Genomic DNA, 21,116 nt, shown 5'->3' with positions numbered 1-21,116 from the left:
AAGGCATGTTTGGGGGGGTTTTGCCTGTTTTGGCTGCAAAGCTTCTTCAGAATCAGATATCATTAATGGCAGACAGCTGTTGATAATTCCTAACTTTACTACTGGCTGACCTTTATTTATTTAGTTGTTGTCATCTATGCCTGTTGCCCCCCTTCAATTCCCAACATACATTCTCCAGGATGCTCTTCTCCCCTTTCCTTGTAATCTAGTCTCTCCCCTCACCTAATCATCTGAGCAGCCTTTATTCCCATCTGTTACAAATCACTGGCTTTCATATGTTTGGCAGGAGCAAGAGAAATTAGAATTTATTTTTTTTTCCTTTTTTTTTAACAAAGGTTGGAGGAATCTATTTTCCTCCCTGTTACAGGCACTTGCATCTCAAATTCTGGTATTAGAATCCAAATTTGAAACCTTCTCATGCTTTCACTGAATTGCAAGTCTAAAATCTATGGTGTGTCCATCACTGAAACCACAGAACAAATAAGACCTAGGGAACACAATCCCAGTCTGTAAACACTTATGCATTTTGTTCAGATTAAAGTATTTATGTTCAAAGACACATAAACTTACATTAAAATGTTTTAGAAGTGCCTGAGTTGCCAAATCTCACTGTCTTGCAGCTGGACTTAGGTTCTTCCACCATTTACTTGTTTTTTTGGTATCAGCTGAAGTTCTAAATTTCATGAATTTACAAGCTGCCACAGAAATTCCCTTTATCATAGACTGAAAATAGGTAGCAGTTGCATATACTTTTATTGCCTTTCTACACAAATTTAATTTCACTCCTTTGACTGAAATGTAAAACACCAGGAAGCACAACTTGAAAAAAACTAAAACCTTATGTTTCTCCAATGTGCAAATGCAAACAAATTAATATGTTTCAAATTTCATCTTATACTGATCAGCAAAGTATAGATTGACAAATCATATTACAAACCAAATTGCTTCCTCCATTTTTTAGCAAAACCAAAAAAAGTCAAATTAGTTGCGGTCCCTCATTCTTTGAGCACAGAAAACATTTTTATCACCAACATACCAACTATTTTCCCATGTGCATTGCGCTCCCCATATGTGTAACTACAAAACAGATCAGAAGGAAACAGGAAAAAAAAAATCAGAAAACAAAGATGTATTTCTCCCTTCAAAATATAATCCTAAATGCAGCATCTGTAATAATTAGCAGCCTTTTACACTCAGAAACAATTTTAACATAAATGAGAATGTAACCTGGAGTCCAGGACTCCAAGCATTAAAGAATATGAGGTTATTCTATGTATATGAGTAATTTCTCCTCAGAATATTTGCAAGATTAAAAACCAGAGTAATGTGATAAAATGATACGGAAAGAGGTTGTTAGACACCAGTTAGATACCCTTAATGGAGTCTATTTAGTATTAGTCAAACTCACCGGCTTTATAGAGATTATGAGCTATTTTAACAAAACAAAATTAACCTATCTCGAGCACTTTCAGCTTGGAAGCTTTGCCAGGGAGAAAAAAAGTTTAGCTAAATACTCCATTTTGATAAACAATCACTCTGTATTCTCCAGTATATAGAAAGTAAGCTCTGAACATCCTTGCTGATGCAGAGGAAATACATTAATGGAGTGTTCTGCACCATATACACAGAGGTACATTCTTGTTGCCTGTATAGAGTGGTCCAGCCCTCCTGCTACTGCAGTTAGCAGCAAAATGCCAGGTACTGCAGGAACCAAACCTTGCCTAAATTGTCACTGAAGTGATAAGGCACCAGTGAGCCATAGACTTAGAGGCAGCAGGGTCGCATGCATTGCATCAGCAAGAGATCTGGCCCTGGGTGAGTCTACAGAAGGATAATGTTAATTTTTTTTTTTAATTCAAATACTTTAAAAGGAAATTTTACACATAGACTTATTTTTCCCTGAGCTTTAAATGGGCAGCAACGTGCAGCAGAGCACTTCCACAGCTCACAAAACTTCAGTGATTTTGCTAAAAACACAGGCAGTGCCTTTGGAACTCACACTCCTTTCTGGATGAGAGGACCTTGTTATGTGGAGATGGAGAATCTGTTGGGTGAGCCTTAGATGGTGGACGTGTTTTTGAAAGCATAAACAGTTTGACAGTAATTTCACTTTAATGTTACATTAGCAGTTTGTATCCATTTTGTTACAACCAGACCTTTGAGCCACAGTATATATAAATCATTTTTGGCCAAAAACACTGGAGGGAAAAAAAAAGAAGTCTCTTTACAAAGCCAGAAATGTGTAGCCTATCATACAGCCAAGTCCATCTGCTGCACAGTCCTAAATCCTAAGTATATATCTTAATTGGATTGAAATTTTCTCACTTGTACCAGAGGAGTGCAAGAACCACTTTACTGAACTTGGATGATCTTCTCTGGTTTAGTCCAAGTCCTACTTAGGTCAACAGCATACATTTAATGACTCAGGCAGAGCTTAAACAGAACAACTTCAGATCTCAGGAGTCAAACCAGTGTTTTCTAGAAAATTTTCTGATCCAATGAGCTTTCTTCTGACATAGCTCATCTAAAGCTCATTTCTCAACCAGAGAAATGGTTCACTGCAGAAGGACTAGCCAAGGAACACTGGATTCTCAAATACAGCCTCAGACAGCAGAGAAATCACCACAAAGCAGGGGGAAAAGGCCAAAAAGTGAAATTAAATATCAGTACAAACACTCACAAGGTGCTGAACAGAACAGATGCTTATTCTGTACCATGACCCTTGCTGATCATAACAGTTCATCTGCTCAGGATAGCTATTCTCAAAAGATGTGAAATAGTAAATTTTGTATTGTCTGATGAAGACATACAATGTAAGATTTCATCCAACTCTGTCACATGTAACAGAGCAAAGACATCTTCTGTTATATGAAGACAGAAAACATCACTAGTTATGTGCATGATCAAAAAGGTACCAAGTTCATCAACAGACACAAACACCCAAACTTTGACAGGGACAGTAGCAATCAATCACAGTGTGTGGCAGACCAGGAAACTCACCCTGGACTAGGCCAATGAATCAAAGTATTGCTGAAACTGAAAATACTAATGCAACTGTCAAGGATTTAAAGAAATTAAATTCAGTAGTATTAAAGCAATAAAACTCTACCAACATCGTGGTTCTGAGGCAAAGAGATGTCTTAATAACCTAAAAATAGAATTGGCACTGTCTTCTCTCCCCTGAATCATAAATAAAAGTCCTATCATGGTTAATTCAGCCTTTCAGGTTTCCCAGACAGATGCTGTTCTTTATGGACAGAAAAAATTTCTCTGCAATTTTTGTAAGCGTATATTCTGATACCCATTACCAGTCAGTTTTTTTTTTCTTCACATTGGTGTACTGTGTTAGAAGACTGCCATTTCCTCCTTAAAGGTAACTGGACACATATGGACCTTCTACAGCTATTAGCTAGGTAATTATTTAAATAAAAATCCTTCCAGTAAAGGAATTATTTAAGCAATAATATAAGTAAAATTCATTTTCGACTTGATATTTGCCCAAAAACCCTGAGAGCACTTCAAGATCATTCTTGACCATATGCATGTGAAAACACATACATAAATAAATGCTGCAGGTGTGTGACTTGTCCTATCTATGCATTAAAATAATGCACTGATTAGCACTGTTACACTACTAAAGTTGTCATTGGAATGATGAAGTTTTAGAAAACTGTGTTCCAACGTCTTCTATAGCATCTAAAGTACCTAATAGTCTCTTTGTAACTAAATTCATGTCAGATGGATGTGAAGGAAAATACTACTACAAGACCACTATGGTCTAGTCCTGTTAATACAAGAATACACACCTATACACATGGATAGGTCCATACAGAGGGGAAGTTCTATCTTCCAACAGAACTGAGACAAAAGTTCACACGCTGGTAGGATTATATGGAGACAAAGCTAGCTACAACCCATGTGATTTTCTTACTCTTCTGATATTCTTCTCCCTCTTATTATTCATATAATTATTATTATTACTATTAGTATGTCCACGTGAGAGAGGTTCACAACAATGACTGCCTGTGTAGCTGTAAACTGCTTGTGTTGCTTTCTCATGAGAAGCTTGAGCCCAAATCTTGCACCCAAGCAGGAGCCTGAAGGAAAGAGAACAAAGTTTCTCAAACCATTCTCCTACCTGCGTTTTGCCTATAGCTAATAACAGGCTCTATCCTGCCATGTTTGCATTCACCTGTGTCTGACATCTAGAATTAAAGGGCCCCATTTTTGGCTGCCTGGTGAGACACTATCATAAAAAATATTAAGACCTTACTAATTAACCTATAAGGAAAGGTCATCTTCTTAGTTACAGATTAACTTCTTAAACAATAAGACCTCTCATTTAAAACAAACTATGCTTTCATTTTAAATTAATTTACACTAGGGACTGATTTCCATTTTCTCTTAGGCTGGGAATGCAACTATTTTCCAATGACGACATAGGCTATATCCCTTGGTTATTGACAATCCTCCAACAATGACTCTAGAGTGTCAGCCAGAAGTCCTACTGATGTATCCTATAGCACCAATATTTCACGTGGCATTAAAATGCAGCTGGTAACACCTAGGCTAATTTTCACCTCTGGTAAAAATGTCACAAGCTTGAGTGACACAGACAAATGGCTCTAAATTAATAATTTCATTATAGATAGCAAAATACAACAATTGAAGCTTCATGCTTAGCTCTTTCATGCTTCTCAGCCACTAGTGTGCAAATACAAATCTATTTACCTCCTAATTCAAGAGGAGCACCCCCCACTCTTTGAGAATCACTTCAGGGACCTGGTTTTCCTCCAAACACTTACCAGGATAGGGATTTCCTGACTAGAATGGTACAAACAGTTTGTCGTGTTAATCTGTCAGCATCCATCTGTGGTTTGAATTTTTATTGAAAAAAATAGAGCATTCTATAGACTCAAAAGTTCTCTTCTAGTGGGTCAAGATAGACTTGTGATTTTACACAGTGGCTACTTCCTTAATTTAAATACATTTTCTTATTTGAAGACAAAAACCACACTGAAATACTTCTGCCATAGCAATGCCTGGCTTTGTAACTTCAGAGACCACTGTAAAAATCAGGCAGTCCTGCAAAAATGTAGCAGTGTGCTTAAATGTTACCTCAGAAAAGAAAGAGCAAGCTTTTTCTCTGTAACCTGTAGCCCTATTTTCCTTTCCTCCATTGTGGTCCTGCACTGGCATTCCACTTCTTCAACTGGAATTTGAAGCCTGTCTATTGCTAACTATTATATCATCAACATTCTTCACAGATTACAAGTTAGGAACCCAAACTTTGTTGTCTTTTCGGTTTTTTTGTTTTGTTTTGTTTGTTTGTTTGTTTTTTTCTTCAGGTGTAAATGAGTGCAAATTCCTGGAGTGATATGGTTTAGGCTGGACAGTGATATGAAGTAGACAGTGGAAGCACTACATAAAATTTCCTTTTCAGATTTTCTTATTCTTTTTTCAGATTTTCTTATTCTTGCAATGTCATTGTTCAGTTCACTGGGTCTACAGGAAATTTAAAGCAGCTGCTTTAACTTCTGAGCCTTTAGTCTTTACTGAAGTCAGAATAATGGTACTTTAAAGATACGTTTAAACATGTATTCTTATCACATGTCTTTTGGAAAAGTTGTAAGATTTATGAAATATTGCTGAACACTCATTTTTCTCCATAGGCTCATCTGTCCAAAGTCTGAGCAGGCTATTTAAAATTTCAATCACTTCTAACAGAATGGTAGTTGCTGCACCACTGTGATAGAAACATCTGGATTTTATTCCAGAAGCATTCTACAGTTCTGGCCGCTAAACCGCTTTTTCTCACCGAAAACTAGTCTGTGAGGATTTAATTTTATTCACCTGAAAATTCCATTTGTCTGACCTTTTCACTGAAATGCACATGCAGCATCCTTCAAACTAAGGGGAGCTGATATTAAAATAAATCACAGAAGGGAGCGAGTACATCACCGTCACATTAGCAGACGCTTTGAGACCTGTTGAGAACTATTATCTTTCAAAGGAAAAAATAGAAAATGCAGACAAAATCAAAGCCAAACATAAAGAGTTATACCCTCTGAATAAATTAAGAGCATATAAATACATTTCTGAAGTAGTCTCCTGCTCTTTTACAGAAGAAACTCACACAGTATGTCATGCTTGTAATTACAGTGATTTAATACAGTCATTAGCCCCACAAAGAGATGAAACTGGTGCCAGACAAGAAATGTAAAGCACATCTCACATTTCACACAGGAAGAACAACATTAACATATATATATATATATATGTGTTTGTGTGTGTGTATCTATTATAGATAAATACAGATACACAATTTGGTATATATTATATATTTATTTATACTATTATTTTATTGTGTATTTTTATATATTTAGCTGTATGTTAATATATATTATTATACACATTATATAATAAGATCTTATATAACACAGATTATATAGTATAATAATCACAGGATCACAGAATAGTTAGGGTTGGAAGGGACCTCTGGAAATTATTCTGTCCAAGGCAGATTCACCTAGAGAAGGTGACACAGGAACTTGCTCAAGTGGGTTTTGAAAGTCTCCAGAGAAGGAGACTCCACGAACTCCCTGGGCAGCCTCTTCCAGTGCTCTGCTACCCTCAAAGGAAAGAAGGTCTTCCTCATGTTGAGGTGGAAGTTCCTGTGTTTAAGTTAGTTCATGGCTGTTTCTCCTTGTCCTGTCTCCGGGCACCACTGAAAAGAGTTTGGCAGCATCCTCTTGACACCTGCCTTTGATACACCTGTATGTGTTGTTCTGGCCCAGGTCCCACAGTCTCTCCTCACAACAGAGATGCTCCAGACCCCTCATCATCTCTGTAGCCTCTACTGGATCCTCTCTAGCTGGCCACACTCTTCCCAATGCACCCCCAGATACCACTGGCCCTCCTGGCCACAAGGGCACACTGCCAGCTCACAGTCAGCTTGTCACCCACCAACATCCCAGGGCCTTCTCAGCAGAGCTGCTCTCAACTGGCTCAGCCCCCAACCTCTACTGGTACTTGGGGTTATTCCTCCCCAAGTGCACGACCCTACACTTGCCTTGGTTGAACCTCAGCAAGGTTTTCTCTGCCCAACTCTCCAGCCTATCGAGGTCCCCCCCAAAAGGGAGCAGAGCCTTCAGGTGTATCAGCCACTCCCCCCAGTTTTGTATCATCAGCAAACTTGCTCAGGGTGCATTCTGTCCCTTCGTCCAGGTCCTTGATGAATAAGCTGAACAAGGCTGGACCCAGGATTGATCCCTGGGGAACACCACTGACTGCAGGCCTCCAGCTGGATTCTACTCCACTGATCACGGCCCTCTGAGCTCTGCCATTCAGCCAGTTCTTGATCCACCTCACTGTCCATTCATCTAAAATCAAAATTCACCCTGAGCTGACCTTTCAGGATGTTATGGGAAACTGCGTCCAAAGCCTTGCTGAAGTCGAGGTAGACAACATCCAGTGCCCTCCCTTTGCCAACCTGTATGTATGTGCATATATAATACATAAAGATAGTATGTGTGTGTGTGTATGTGTATTTATACATGTAAATATATACTTTTTTCTGTGGATATGAATACATAACACATATATACTCCATCTCCAGGGGACCCTCGGCGCACAGAAAGATACGCCCTCGCCGTGCGGCGCTTTTAGCGTGTCCTCAGTCACCTTCAGGGATGGGGGGAAACAGGGAGAGGGCATTTTCCTACTGAAAACACGGCTGTTTTGGCGATCCCGCAGAGCGCAGCGCAGCCCCGGCCACCCTGGTGCCGGCCCGGCCCCGCCCTTCCGGCAGGGCCGCGTCACTTCCGGCAGGGCCGGGCGGGCGGGGGCCATGGCGGCGCTGGGGGAGCCGGTGCGGCTGGAGCGAGGTGAGCCCTGTCCCTGTCCCTATCCCAGCCCCTGCCCTTGTCCCAGCCCCTGCCCGGCCCGGCCCGGGCGGTCTGTCCCTGAGCCCCTGGGCCGGCCCGCGGCGGGAGCGGCGGCGATGGCCGAGCTCCCCCCGCGCAGGAGCCGAGCCGCTCCTCTCTCCTCCGCTGCTCTCCTCTCCTCGCTGATTTGGACACGCTTCCCTTCCCTCCCGGCTCTTTCAGCGTGCCGCTGGGACTGGCCTCTTCGGGGCTTGCTTGGCTTTCTGCAGCCCCCGGAGGGTTTTTCCTCGCGTTTCAGGTCGCGGCTGGGTTTCCAGGGGTGGCACTCGTCCCGGGCCTTCTGCAGCTGAATGTGCTGAGCTTCGCTGGTGCCGGCGCCTCGGCCGGTTCTTACTCAACCTGCCGTCTATTTGTTTCTGTTTCTCTCGCGGGAACACTTCATCCTGCGCGCAGCAGAATTATTAGCTCTAAGTTCAAGGTGTTGGCTGTGTGCTGGTGTGCTTTTTTTTTTTACTAGTTTACTTTGTTTTGATGGAAGACAACTGACACGTGCAAGGGCCCCTCTGCACTTGTTCCTGATTCTGCTCAACTCCATTGCGCTCTCACGTTTATGTTTCCGTCCCGTTTTTCCAGTATACAATGATAATTTGTATTGTTAACGCATGCGGTGTGTAACTGGAATTATGAGCGAAATCGATAAAATATAAAACCTGGGCGGGTATTTTTCTGTAGCATGTTTGTGATGTTAACCCAGGGCTTTTAAGAAACGATGATAAATTACCTTCAGTGTGATTCTTCAGTCCACAGTAGCTCAGTGAACACATGCTTCTATAACAATATACGTGATGGATTTACTGGTGTGTATTTAGGACAGATAGGGATTGGAAAATGGAATTTAAATGGGGAAATATTGCTGATAATTAGAAATCGTGTTTTGGCGAAGGAAAATAAGTAGATGGAGTGTAGGTGATTGAATGGAGTGACTGTTTTCCCACTGCCACTCCTACTGCGACCACCACCTTTGCTCGTGGTGGTAGATGCTTTTTTGTAGGCATGTAACATGCAGTACATACCCACTTTGTTTTGTTTGGTACTATCACGTTACCAGAGAGCTCAGTTTTCCTGTTTTTGCTAACCCTGCTTCCCATTCCACAAGTGAACTACTTGTAGTGCGTTGGAGTTGGTCTGTAAATAGTGACTTATGTAAGGTCTTTGCTTCCCACTGTGCAGCTCATCTACCCTCTCTGCTCCAAAGCTTGTTAATTAGGGCAGCTGCTTTGGCAGTGGATTAGTTGATCTTGAAAGGTCTGCGGAGTTAAACCTCAGGCCCCATCCTTCTTCACCTCATTACCCTGCCACTATGCTCTGTCCGTGAAAACAAACAAATCTGCAGAGTTACTTAGGGATCAGTGGAACAAAGGAGCTATTTGGTCTTCTGACATATTGATCTTTTATAAGACAAGAAGAAAAAGGGAGAACCTTATAATGGACGTACAAAAGCAAGAGCTTTATTTACAGAAATAAGTAACTCTGTTAGTTGTGTGGTTTGACTGCAGATAACCTGAGGATGAATCATCATCAGCTCGAGAGTGAACATCACTATTGTTGTTGGCAAAGAGCATAAGAGAAGAGAGAGTAGTGTAGAAAATGAGCTGATTTAAAATTGTTACCATATGCTTACCAGGGCAATTGAAACTTCTTCTGTCTGTTTTCTCCTCCAAGCTGTGTTGCAAACACTGCCACCCAAATTCACTAGAGGGTCGGAAGGAAACAACAGTTAACATTTCAAAGTTATTCTTATGGTTTGGTGGTGACATGTGGTAACTCTGCATACAGCTTAGGAATCCAGACTATTTGAACATAAGCAGTGGAGGTGGTTAATCAGGAGTATCTGTGAGGATGCTGCATTTTTCCTCTTTCAGTGTTTTGTTCACGCATGTGCTTGCAGGGGTGACTTCTTGCTGGCTTTTTTTCCCCCACACATTCTTTTAGTTTAAATGTGTATTTTTTTCAGGATTCCGATTTAATATGCCATGATCACAAAAAATGATTTGTGAAGAACAGGCAGCTGGTATAAAAAGGATGAAAAGGTTAAGAGAAAATTGATTTTTTAGTTATGTGTGGATTACATTTTATAGTTTGTTTGGGTTTTTTTTTTAAATTTTTTTCCCTACCTCTGGAGTTATTTCTACATTGATTCTTGTTGAAATCCAAACACTTCTGTGCTGTTCATTTTGATCTCTGGTGCTGAGCAGTTGGCTAAGCTGTAGTGTTAATATTGTGAGGAAGACACCTTTCAGCTGGTCACATCCAGAGCAGTAATTCAGGAGGAAGCAAATTACATCAGCACAGCAGTCAACAATCTTTTCTTGCCAAGTGTGTGTTTTGCCACTTTTCCCCAGCCAAACTAGTTCTTTCCCAAAGTGGTATTGTTGGGATGGATTGAACCCCTAGTTTTTGACTAGCGGTGCCTCATGCAGTTCAGCAGAAGAAAGTTATGCTCAGTTGCACTTTCAGGCTGATATAATGGGATCCTCTCAGGAAGGTAAAGCAAAACAAACTTGGGAACAAAGTGTCCTGCTAATGGGATCCATTGTCTGTATCTACCTGAGCAAGAAGTGTGGTGCGATAAAACATTTACTGAGTGCTGAGGATCCAACTTTCATGCTGTGTTTTACTGCTCTGAGTTTTTACTTTATAGCAACAATTTGGCCCTTTGATCTGAAAGGCCCTTTTTTATTAAAGTGTATCTGCTGCTTTATTTTCATTTAAAAGGAACCCACTGTATCCTAATCACTTTTTGAAAAGCTGATTCTGTGTTCTTAGTCTGCGCTTTTTGAAAGACACAGCTTAGTTCCCAAAACAAACCAGTTTTACCTTAGGGTATAATATGCTGTGTCATTAAATGTTTTGCCTGTTAGGAGATAAAGGTAGGAAATATATGTCATTTACTGGCAAAATATGCAGGTCAAAAAACCAGAAATTATCCCATGGAGTTCTGGAGTCTTCATTTCTACAGCTACCCTTTGGATCAGTAGATTGCTGTCACGGTTTAAAATTTCTTGCAGTATCCTAAACAAACTCATAACAAGTTCACACACCTTGCAGCTTAACGTGGGTCATGGACCTGAGGCTCAAGAATGTCTGTGTAGAGCTGTACTCTTTATGTGCATGAAATAATCATTCGTCTGCAAACATCAGCATGTATTTAAATGATAGATGTGTTGTAATTTATGTACTTGCTAGACTTTCTGCATGAATATATGGAGTGTTGTGAGATGGAAGTGCTGCTATTGCCATTTGATCATTCTACTTCAGGCTGTTTAGTGGGAGACTTCATGAAATTAGGATAATTTGTACTGCTGTTGCCGAACACAAGGATTACTAAGAATGTTAGTTATTTTTCATCATCTAGAATGTCTTTAATTTCACCAACTATTTTGGATTTAAAATGAAGTACAAAATATGTGTTAGGAAATTAAAAGCTTTAGAAGCATTTATTTTCATTTTGTAATTGTATAAATTGCAAAGATCCATGTCTGTGTGAAATATGCATGTTCTCTGTAGAACATGGGATTAGTAATTTAGCTTTTGATATTGCTTTGCTTTAGATAACTGCTGCTTGTAAAGCTTGAAAACACTTGCCAGAAAACACCAAGTTCTCATGGCACATAGCAACCTGAACTCTCATCTGAAATAATTTGGGTCTTGTGGCTGTGGTGATGATACTTGAGTGTTTTTCCATGAAGGGAAAAAGTTTCCATTCCATGGATGACCAGTCTGTGAGGTTAAATTATACCTTGTTGAATCAACTGCAATGCCTGATCTTGGTGTAGTAGTCTGTAAGGTGTGTGTGATAATTCATGGAAGTGGACAGAACATCACTGTGGGCTATGTCTTGCCAGTGTACTTCACCCTGATTTCAGAACATGCACCCCACTGCCTTTTCAGCATGTTATGTAAGTTCTCTCTTTTTACACTTGTTTTTTGGGAGAAGTTCGTGGCTATTGCACGTCTTCTGTGCTGATGTGATGCCATTGAGTAGATATGCATTCACATGAAAAATGAGTGCCTAAAGGTTAATTACAGAAAAGAAGAAAGTAATGCATTTGGGACTAGCTGTGTCCCAGACTTCATCCTTTTCTAAAATAATCTGTGCATTATTTATATAGTAGATTATTCACTGCTTCTTGACCTTTGTGATAATGAAGGTAATCCTTTCCATCTGCTTTTCTGAGAGACTGTTCTACTTCTGTTCGAGAACTTGTGTGTTTCAGAATCATCACTAATGTAGCACTTTGGAAATACAAGTGAGGGATGTGAATGTATTCAACTATTGTAGAGCTGCCAAGAGAATGTCACATTGCATTTGATGCCTGTCTTGAGTCATACTGGTGTGGAATGAAATCCTTCATGGAGTTCAGTTTCACAAAGCAGCGTTTATGAGAATATGGACAACATGAACTCTTAGGAACAAATTTCAAGGAACTGAAACAAAGAGGTTTGGGCTTCGGGATTCTAGACTACAGAGATATTGTCTCTCAGCTGAGGATATCAAAAGGAGTTTTGTTGTTTTTATAAGCGCTTCAGGGGGAAAAAGAATAGGCCAGATAGTTCTTAGCCCTCTGGTAGGGAAAGTACTGAGTTCAACTAATTTTTGAATGTAAAAGGAATGTTAGACAGAATATTTGACAATATTGTAGCTGGTGTTAACAAAATCCTGTCGGTGGAGTAGATGAAAAACACTACCAATATACCATATGCATGTATCAGTGAAATATTTCAGTCCAGTTCAAACTTTGAGGGAAAAATCAGATTTTCTTTGTAATATGCATGTGGCAGTGACAACTCCAGATATGTTACAGGGCTGGGTTGCTGTGGTTGACTTATAAACAGTCTGAAAGTACAGTGTTTTTTGTAGCATTTTGTAAATACATGGTTTTACGGGCAATGAAACTAATGTGTGGTTTTAAAATGTATACAAGTGCACACAGACAGACTGCTGCATTAACTTAATTTAAAAAAAAACAACAAACATACCTTGAATTTCCTCAGGCATTCCTCTTTACTATTGTTTTTTTTTTTTTTTCCCCAAGACATCTGCAGAGCAATTGAATTGCTGGAAAAATTACAGAGAAGTGGAGAAGTGCCACCACAAAAGCTACAGGCATTGCAAAGGGTCCTTCAAAGTGAGTTCTGCAACGCTGTAAGAGAGGTAAGTTAGCATAAGCAGTTATCTTCAGTTTAAGACCAGTATGATTTCCTTTTTCCTTTTTGTGCTCAGAGCAGTAAACTGATTTTGTACTTTGTAAAAGCTGAATTTGATTTACAGAGCTTAATAGAACAAGATTTATTTTTAAATAAGTTCAAAAGAAAAGAACTTGGGACGGCATAGCTGTACAAAATAATGGCTCAGGAGCAAATCACTTCTTAAAGGTTATTTTGAAAGTCTGTCCTTAGTGGCAGCTAACAGGCTGTTATCCTGTTGGAATGTAAGAATAGTCAAGGTACCAATTGCCTATTTTACTTTTAAGCCAAATCCACGTCACCTTTAGGTGGAGCCTTGGGCCACCTCATCTTCATTCCAGGTACTCTTTTGGAGATTTTTAGGTGTTGGAATATGCCTTGCTGTTGGTGATGATAACACCTGGAATGATTTTAAAAAATCTGTTTGTAGACACAGATGCATCTGAGTGTTTTCATCCTATGGAGGATGTTGTGTTTCTTGCTTGGCAAGTCCAAGTGGTTGGCAGGCAGATGTGAGGATGTGGGTTAGCCTTCAGTGCAAGGACTCCTTGGCATTAGTATTCTCATTGCCTCTGTGTTTTCGGTTCTGTCTGTTCCTGTAGTTATTCAATTATTTGCCACTGAAACTGTTTTGTCTCTAAAGGTGTATGAACACGTATATGAAACTGTGGATATCAGCAGTAGCCCAGAAGTTAGAGCTAATGCAACAGCAAAGGTAAAAGCCAAATATAACTTGCATAAAATTCATTACTTTGGAAGCAGAAGAAGATTATATAAAATTCTGAAGGATATTATCTAGATGTCTGATAAAATGGATAAGCTTAACGGGTTATTAAAAGGGTATAAAAAGATTTGTTATTTTTAAATTTCTTCTATTTTAATTTTATTCTTGGAGTTCTGAATTTTTCATGCTAGTGTTAGTATGTAGAGAATTAATCTCATTTGTCTTAACACTTAAGTACTTTGAGATAAAGTACATTTTCAGCCTGCTCACTGTGTCTAGCTAAAGGGACTGTTTGTGTCTCACAGGCCACAGTAGCTGCTTTTGCTGCAAGTGAAGGTCATTCCCATCCCAGAGTGGTTGAGCTGCCCAAAACCGAAGAAGGTCTTGGATTCAACATCATGGGAGGCAAAGAACAAAATTCTCCAATCTATATTTCTCGAATTATCCCTGGAGGTATAGCTGACAGACACGGAGGCCTGAAACGTGGAGACCAGCTGCTTTCTGTGAACGGAGTGGTAGGAGCTGCTTTTCTCTTTACGTAGCAGTAACTGCTTGTTTCCACTTGAGGGCACACAGAGAATACACATGGCACAAGCTCACGTCTTTTGACATCGGCACAATAGTTTCTTTCTGTCCTCACAAAAACAACTTGCTTAGGTTTCTATAGAGTTGTGTGCATTGAGAGTTTTAGGCTTATGCTTTAGTTATCTGTCTCAGCTAGGAACTGTACGATGTGTTTCAGCACTTAAGAATCTGAGGGGTTGTATAAAGGTAGTTGCAAGTATTTAGTGAAATACTAACTGCCTTTATGACTTCCTCTTTCATCCAAGTTTCATAATGCAGATTCTTATTAATATAGTTTTCTGCACCTTCTAAGGTAAGTAGTAAATTATGCTATCTTGCATTAGACTGACCAGATTGTTATTTTTCCCAATAAAAATGCTACTGCATGATGAAAGCTGTAATGAGATGGAACTACAAGGTGATGTTACCTTAAGTTGTGTGGTATTTTTTTAACTTCCACTTAAGTGTATTGAGCTTCAAAAGCAGGCTTTTTTCTGTTTTTTAAGGAATATAGTATTTTTTTATGTGTGTTCTTTTCTGAGGAGTTACAAAAAGTGAAACAGGGAGGCTGGAAAGAGGAGATTATGGACAGGCTTTGCCTTGAGGCAGCTTTCAGTCAAATGCAAGGAAATACCTCTCAAACACTTGCTTTTGTTTACAGAGAGGCTCTCTGCTGGCCTAAAATTAATGTTCTCATCATTACATCTGTGAACCAAATTTTATTTTAAGACTGAGGGTCATACTGAATCCTGGGGGTGTTTGGCACATGAAAGGAATAGTGACTTACTAGGCATCTTTTCTCTGGGAACTCCTGGCTAGCACAGATCCCCAGCATACTTGGCTCCTGACTATTACCTGGGAGTCCAGCTGGCCTTTTCGAGAGGCATAAGAGAAATCACAGCTGTAGTGGTGCAGCTGTCCTTGGCTTAACCTTCCTGTCATTTGGAAACATATTTGGAGGGGCTGGTGCAAAACTGTCTTCAGATGAGTCCTTCCTCAACCACAGACCCTCTTAAAGACAACAGAACCACCACTCCACCCAAAGCTGAACCTGATCATCAGACAGTTGGCACAGCTAACAGTGACTGTGTTTGTGTGCATGCAGATGTATAAGTGTGTACATGGCTGTTGTAAGAATACAGTGTGTGCATAAATTACTGTTGAGAATGCCAAGATAGTCTCAGAAGAATCACTGTCATCTGACGTTTACAGATGGAATCCTGTCGTCGTAATACACGAACAGGCATTTTCTTGTGATTGTAATTTCTACTTTGATAAAAGTGATAAAGAAAATGCCACTGCCAAGACTGCAGGGAATGTGCCTGAAGACAAGTTTTATTTTTTTCGGGTGGGAGGTCTTGAGTGTACTGCAGAATTTTAGGTGTTTTGGTATAATTAAACACAGAACTTTACCATCCTTTTATTACTGGTTTTAAACACAACAGCCTACACATCCACTTGAATAACAAAAGTGAAAACATTCAAATGTATGTGTTGTCTAAGTCTGATAGAAGAGAAATAACTTGGTGGTTTTTTTAACTTTTGTCTTTCTTTCTGTGAGTAACTTTATAGTAACGGGGAAACCCTCCAATCAACAGGTACATCACCTGCCTTCTAGCTTCTAGTAGCACCATTAGGAGGTAGGCTTGGGGTAGTCCTGTCGTTGTGTTTAATAGGTTTGGGAGAAATAAACTTTACTGATAAAATATGTGCTGTCCAGGAATGTGTGTTTGGATGCAGTTTTTGCGAACCGTTGCTTAAAAATTTTAGTTAGATTAATCTAATCTAATTCTGAGAGTTGTTTTAGGGAAAGTATTTTTATTCTGTTCTTCCTGAGTTGGGTTAGGCTGTTCTTAATCAGTTTAGAGGAAATTAACTTGAATGTCTTGTGTTTACTGAGAGAGGTGTGGCGCACTAGGATAAGCACCACACTGCAGGGTGGCTGCCCCACTTCAGGCACCCAGTGTTCTGTCTTGTCATAACGCAGGGTAACATCAAGAAGGCAGCAGCATCTTGCAGTAGTCTGTGGCAGCTTACTAAGCAAATGGAGGGTGGCTACTGAATTTAAAAATGCATGCCAAAAGAAGAAAAACAATACTGAATTTTAAGTAAGCATTCTCCTGAAGTTGTTGATTTTTAAGTGTAATTTCATAATTGACAAACGTTATCCTTGAAGAATTTAATTGTTCAGCACAAGATTTTTGTGCTCTTTTGTTAATGCTAGTGAGTATATTTATCATCATCTCGTTGGTTTGCTGAAGCATAAATCCTGAACGTGTGTGACGTGGTCCTTGTGCAGTCTTGAAACTAGAATACGTGTAAATAATTATAAATAATTTGCTTATATAGAAGTTGTACAAAAAAAAAAAATTTTCAGAGTGTGTCTTTACTAATAACTATACTTAATGGTTTATGCTTTACAGAGTGTTGAAGGTGAACACCATGAAAAGGCTGTAGAACTGCTGAAGGCAGCCCAAGGAAAGGTTAAATTAGTTGTACGATACACGCCAAAAGTCCTGGAAGAAATGGAGTCAAGATTTGAAAAAATGAGATCGGCAAAACGCAGGCAGCAAAACTAACGTTGTATGCAATAACTTAAAGAGAAAATATATTCCTTTTACATATTATAGTTTCTTTGTGACTCGGTTGATCCAATGCCTGGGCTACAAAAACCCCATCCTTTTCATAGAATCATGGAACGACTGAGGTTGGAGGGACTCCTGGAGATCCAGTCCACCACGCCCTCAGCTCAGAGGAGGGCCAGCTAGAGCAGGTTGCTCAGGACTGTGACATGCTGGGTTTTTAAGCATCTCCAGGGATGGAGGCTCCAGAAGATCTCTGGGCAGCCTGTTCTAGTGCTTTGCTCTCCCTTACACCATGAAAGTCCATTTTTAGTTTAAATAGAGCTTCCAATATTTCCACTTGTGCCCATTGCCTCTTGTCCAGTCACTGGATTCTACTGAGAAGAGTTTGGCTCTTTATTTAATCCTCCCTTTCAGGCATTTACACAGGTTGGTAAGATCACCCCTGAGCCTCCTCTTCTCCGGGCGAGACAATCCCAGTTCTCTCAACTTCTCCTTGTCTGTAAGATGCTCCAATCACTTAATCACCTTTGTGGCCCTTCACGGAACTCGCTCTTGTACACCCATTTCTGTAATGAACTGGGTAGCCCAAAACTGGACCCAGCACTTGTGTCTCACCAAGACTGAGCAGAGAGGGAGAATCCCCCTCCCTCAGCCTGCTGGCAGTGCTTTTCCCAGTGCAGACCAGGAGACTGCCGGGCTGCTTCGCTGCAAGGGCGCTTGGTGGCTCACAGCTTACTGCTGCTCTGCCAGGCTGCTTTGCAGCTGGTCAGTCCCCCAGTCTCTGCTGGTGCGTGGGGTTATTTCCCCCACGCTGGGTGTAGGACTTTGCACTTTGCTGAACTTTCTGGGGTTCTTGTTTGCCCGTTTCTCCAGCCTGCTGAGGTCCCTTTGGATGGCTCGCTGAGAGCGTGATCTGTCCCGTCACCCGGGTTGTTAATGAGAACAGGCAACAGTTTGGACCCCAGCACAGGCCCTGGGGTGCATCAGTAGTGACTGGCATCTGGCAGGACACTGTGCCACTGATCACAAACCCTCAGCAGTTTCAGAATGTTTTCAGTCTCCACGTGTTTCACAGTTTAAGAGGAATGTGTACTTTTAAAATGGCCTAAAATACCCTGAAAAAACATATACGGTGATATTTCTATTGATTTTTATTTTTTTTTTAATAAATCTCACGTCAGACCTTTAAGCAAGAAAACGAATTTACAGATTTTTCAAAGGCATTTAATAAGACATACTGGTACAATCGGCATCCCTTTCTTCCTGTTCTCTTTTGGCATTACTTAACATAGAATCTGCAGGGGTTTTTGCTGAATGACTTTTGGAAAAAAAATTCTTATGTAGCAGTATTTTGGCACTTTTCTTAAGAATATGTTGTATATCGACTATAAAACCTAATCACAATCTACTGTGTAGCTGATAATGATACCAGATTTTGTAACGTTTTGGTGAATACGTTGTTTTTACACTTCTGCTAAATTGTAATTCATTATTCTGGAAATTGTATTACCTCTCCTGTAAATAATTTACAGTTGGTGTTCTCATATAATGATTTTGTAATAGCCAACATTTACAAATTTGCAACAATCATTCCTGTAACTTATATTATTTTGTACTAATTTTAAAGCAGTTAAGGGGAAAAATATGACTGTTGTATGCAGTTCTGGATTGACTCTCTAGATGTATTTTTATATTGAGAAACAGAAGGTATATTAACGCAGTGCAAAAGAATTCCAGATGTTTCCCTGACTTTCTGCTGTTTAAAAGAATTATTCATCTTTACTGTCATACCTCTCTTATCTTTTTCATATCTTCTATTGTAGTCTTATCTACACGCTGAATGTGTTGGTCCTGCAGTAGTTAGTACCTACATTACTGATTGTTATATTTATAAGAGTAAAATGTTCTGAGTCTTAAATGCCAGGTTACTGTGACATGTGAACTTGTCTGGGGTTTTATTACTGACTGCTTCTGACTTGGAGGATTCTTGTTTGTGCTACAGAAGTACTACATCACCACTGCTAAGTAAGGACATCTCCATCTGTAAGCAATTGATGTCTTATCTCATGCATGCTTGGTGATGGCATGGGTTTTGTGTGCCCTCTTGGAGAAAATTTCTGGACAGAGATTCACTTTTTGGAATCTACCAGGTGTAGTTTAGGTTTGGGGTTTGGATTTGTTTTGGTTTGGGTTTTTTTTGAACTTCACCTTTTGGTATATATCTAGGATTAACTTCATTGTCTACTGGGTGTCTGTTCACTTGTATGGCAGCTCCGAGTCCTTCCTGTTAGTAATTTGATTTTTAGAGGCTTAAACTGAAAAGTGCAGTTCTTGCTGTGTGATTTCTAGTCTGATTTCACATGGGGCAGTATGTGAAAGGAAAAAGGAAACAGCTAGTGATCTGAAAATGGCAGCATGAAGCTTGTGCTTTGTCAGGTGAGCTATTCGAAAATAAAAAAAAAAAATGTGATTGCTACAGGCAAGTGAGAAATGTGATTGCCTCCTGCATGTTTGTAAGCATGGTAAGCCTGCAAAAAGAAATTTCGAAGATACTGGTAATTTGAAAATTCAGTATAAATATTTATCAGCTAGATGACATTGAGCACTGAATTGCATGGTTCGTTATGTGTCATAGGCCTCTTTCAAAAGGCCTCATGTTACTGATACAACCATGATGTTGAATTGTATATTTTTATGGAACAACTGATGTTTAAAGTATTGAGACCAAAATCATTAGTTAGATCAATTGTGGATGTGTTTTAATTTAATTGTAAATTAGTAGAGGTTTGTTTTAGAGCCATATATAAATATATATATAATATAGAAAGGTATGGATACAAGATAGAAATGTGCATTTTACAACCTGTATCCCTTGTGTTACTGAACAAAGAGGTGTGTTTACTTACTCTAGTGCAGCTAGAGCTGTTAAATGCAGTAGCATTTTCATTCTGAATTGTGAATTGAATCCAAATATGTAGCATTTGGATACAGTTTGTCAACTACTACAAAATGTGGGGAGGTGTATCTGGGCATAGAAATAGTACATGTAGAATTTGATAAAATGTTTTTTAAATTGCAATAACGAAAAAATGAATAACAGACAACTAGTTGTCATCTTTTAATACTATGAAAACCCTTTAGTAATAAGGAAAGGGTGGATTAAAATATGCCAAGAAACTTGATCTCTGTTACTACTGAGCAGTGCCTGTACTGTGTTAATATGCAGTCCCTACACACTTGGCATACTTGGGTGTGCAAACAGATTAAGAAGAGGTATCATTTCTGGAAGTAACTTCTGCATCTGTTGCTGCTGTGAGGGATCTTTGGTTTTATCAACAGAAAAATAAAAGTTAAATCTCACACGCGTTGTGATTGTGTGTTTTTCTTCCAACTTTCCATTCTGAGTACAGGTTTCAGATTGCTGTAACCTCCAGGGCATAACATGAGCACCCTGCATGGGTGTGGGTGTCCAAAGAGAAACTTTAAATCTGTGGTAGTTTGTTCTCCTGGTTGTTTATGGATCTTCCGTTTCCTACCCCAGCGTTTTCTGATTTGCTGGAGAAAATCAGAATGCTCTGAAGTGTGTATAGTAACTTGGACTTCTTGCTTTTTTGAGACCTCCTTAGTCTCAGCTACATAAACTCGTTATTCTCAGTCAGATATTATCTTTTAATTGTTTGAAGCAAGTATCTCAAGTAATGAGATGCTGAATTTCTGTAAGTCCTTGCTTAAAGAACTTGTAAGATCATTAGAAAAATGTGCCTGGAGTTGAGAATTGAGATAAAAGGTAGGAGAAAATGCTTCAGTTCTGAATGTTAAATAATGGGGGGAGTGGGGTTTTTGTTGTTGTTGTGAGGGGCTTTTTTGATTGGTTTTGGTTTTTTTTAATGTAAGTAGGCTGGACTGTGAATTGGAAATATATGCAGAAATATTTATGTGAATATCTGATGTAGAGGATTAATAATACTTGAAATAAAAAACACACATTTTCGGTTTTATTTTAAAATCGAACAATTTCCATGACCGGGCTTGTGCCATTGATGTAAGTCAAAAAGCAAAGTGCATTGTCAAAGGAGTTGCAATGGTGCAAGGAAAGAGTGAGACTGTAGT

At 39.5% G+C, this 21,116-nt stretch overlaps 1 protein-coding gene across 2 annotated transcripts; it reads left to right on the top strand.

The window, feature by feature from the left end:
• Positions 1 to 7,815: 7,815 nt before the first annotated feature.
• On the top strand, positions 7,816 to 20,368 carry LIN7C (lin-7 homolog C, crumbs cell polarity complex component). 2 transcript variants are annotated; one of them, XM_064656972.1, is made up of 6 exons: positions 7,816 to 7,886; positions 12,983 to 13,101; positions 13,777 to 13,848; positions 14,163 to 14,372; positions 16,409 to 16,529; positions 16,845 to 16,931. In XM_064656972.1, exons 1-5 carry the CDS (start codon positions 7,850 to 7,852, stop codon positions 16,481 to 16,483), a joined length of 513 nt encoding a protein of 170 aa, XP_064513042.1. In that variant the 5' UTR covers positions 7,816 to 7,849; the 3' UTR covers positions 16,484 to 16,529; positions 16,845 to 16,931. The 2 variants fall into 2 exon arrangements, with proteins under 2 accessions (XP_064513042.1, XP_064513040.1); XM_064656970.1 differs by lacking the exon at positions 16,409 to 16,529 and having other exon boundaries at positions 16,845 to 20,368.
• The last annotated feature ends 748 nt before the right edge of the window (positions 20,369 to 21,116 follow it).

This window comes from Pseudopipra pipra, chromosome 6 (genome assembly GCF_036250125.1).
Source record: "Pseudopipra pipra isolate bDixPip1 chromosome 6, bDixPip1.hap1, whole genome shotgun sequence".
Taxonomy (NCBI): Eukaryota; Metazoa; Chordata; class Aves; order Passeriformes; family Pipridae; genus Pseudopipra; species Pseudopipra pipra.
Note: the sequence above shows the minus strand (reverse complement) of the source record. Positions and strands in the feature narration are given on the sequence as shown.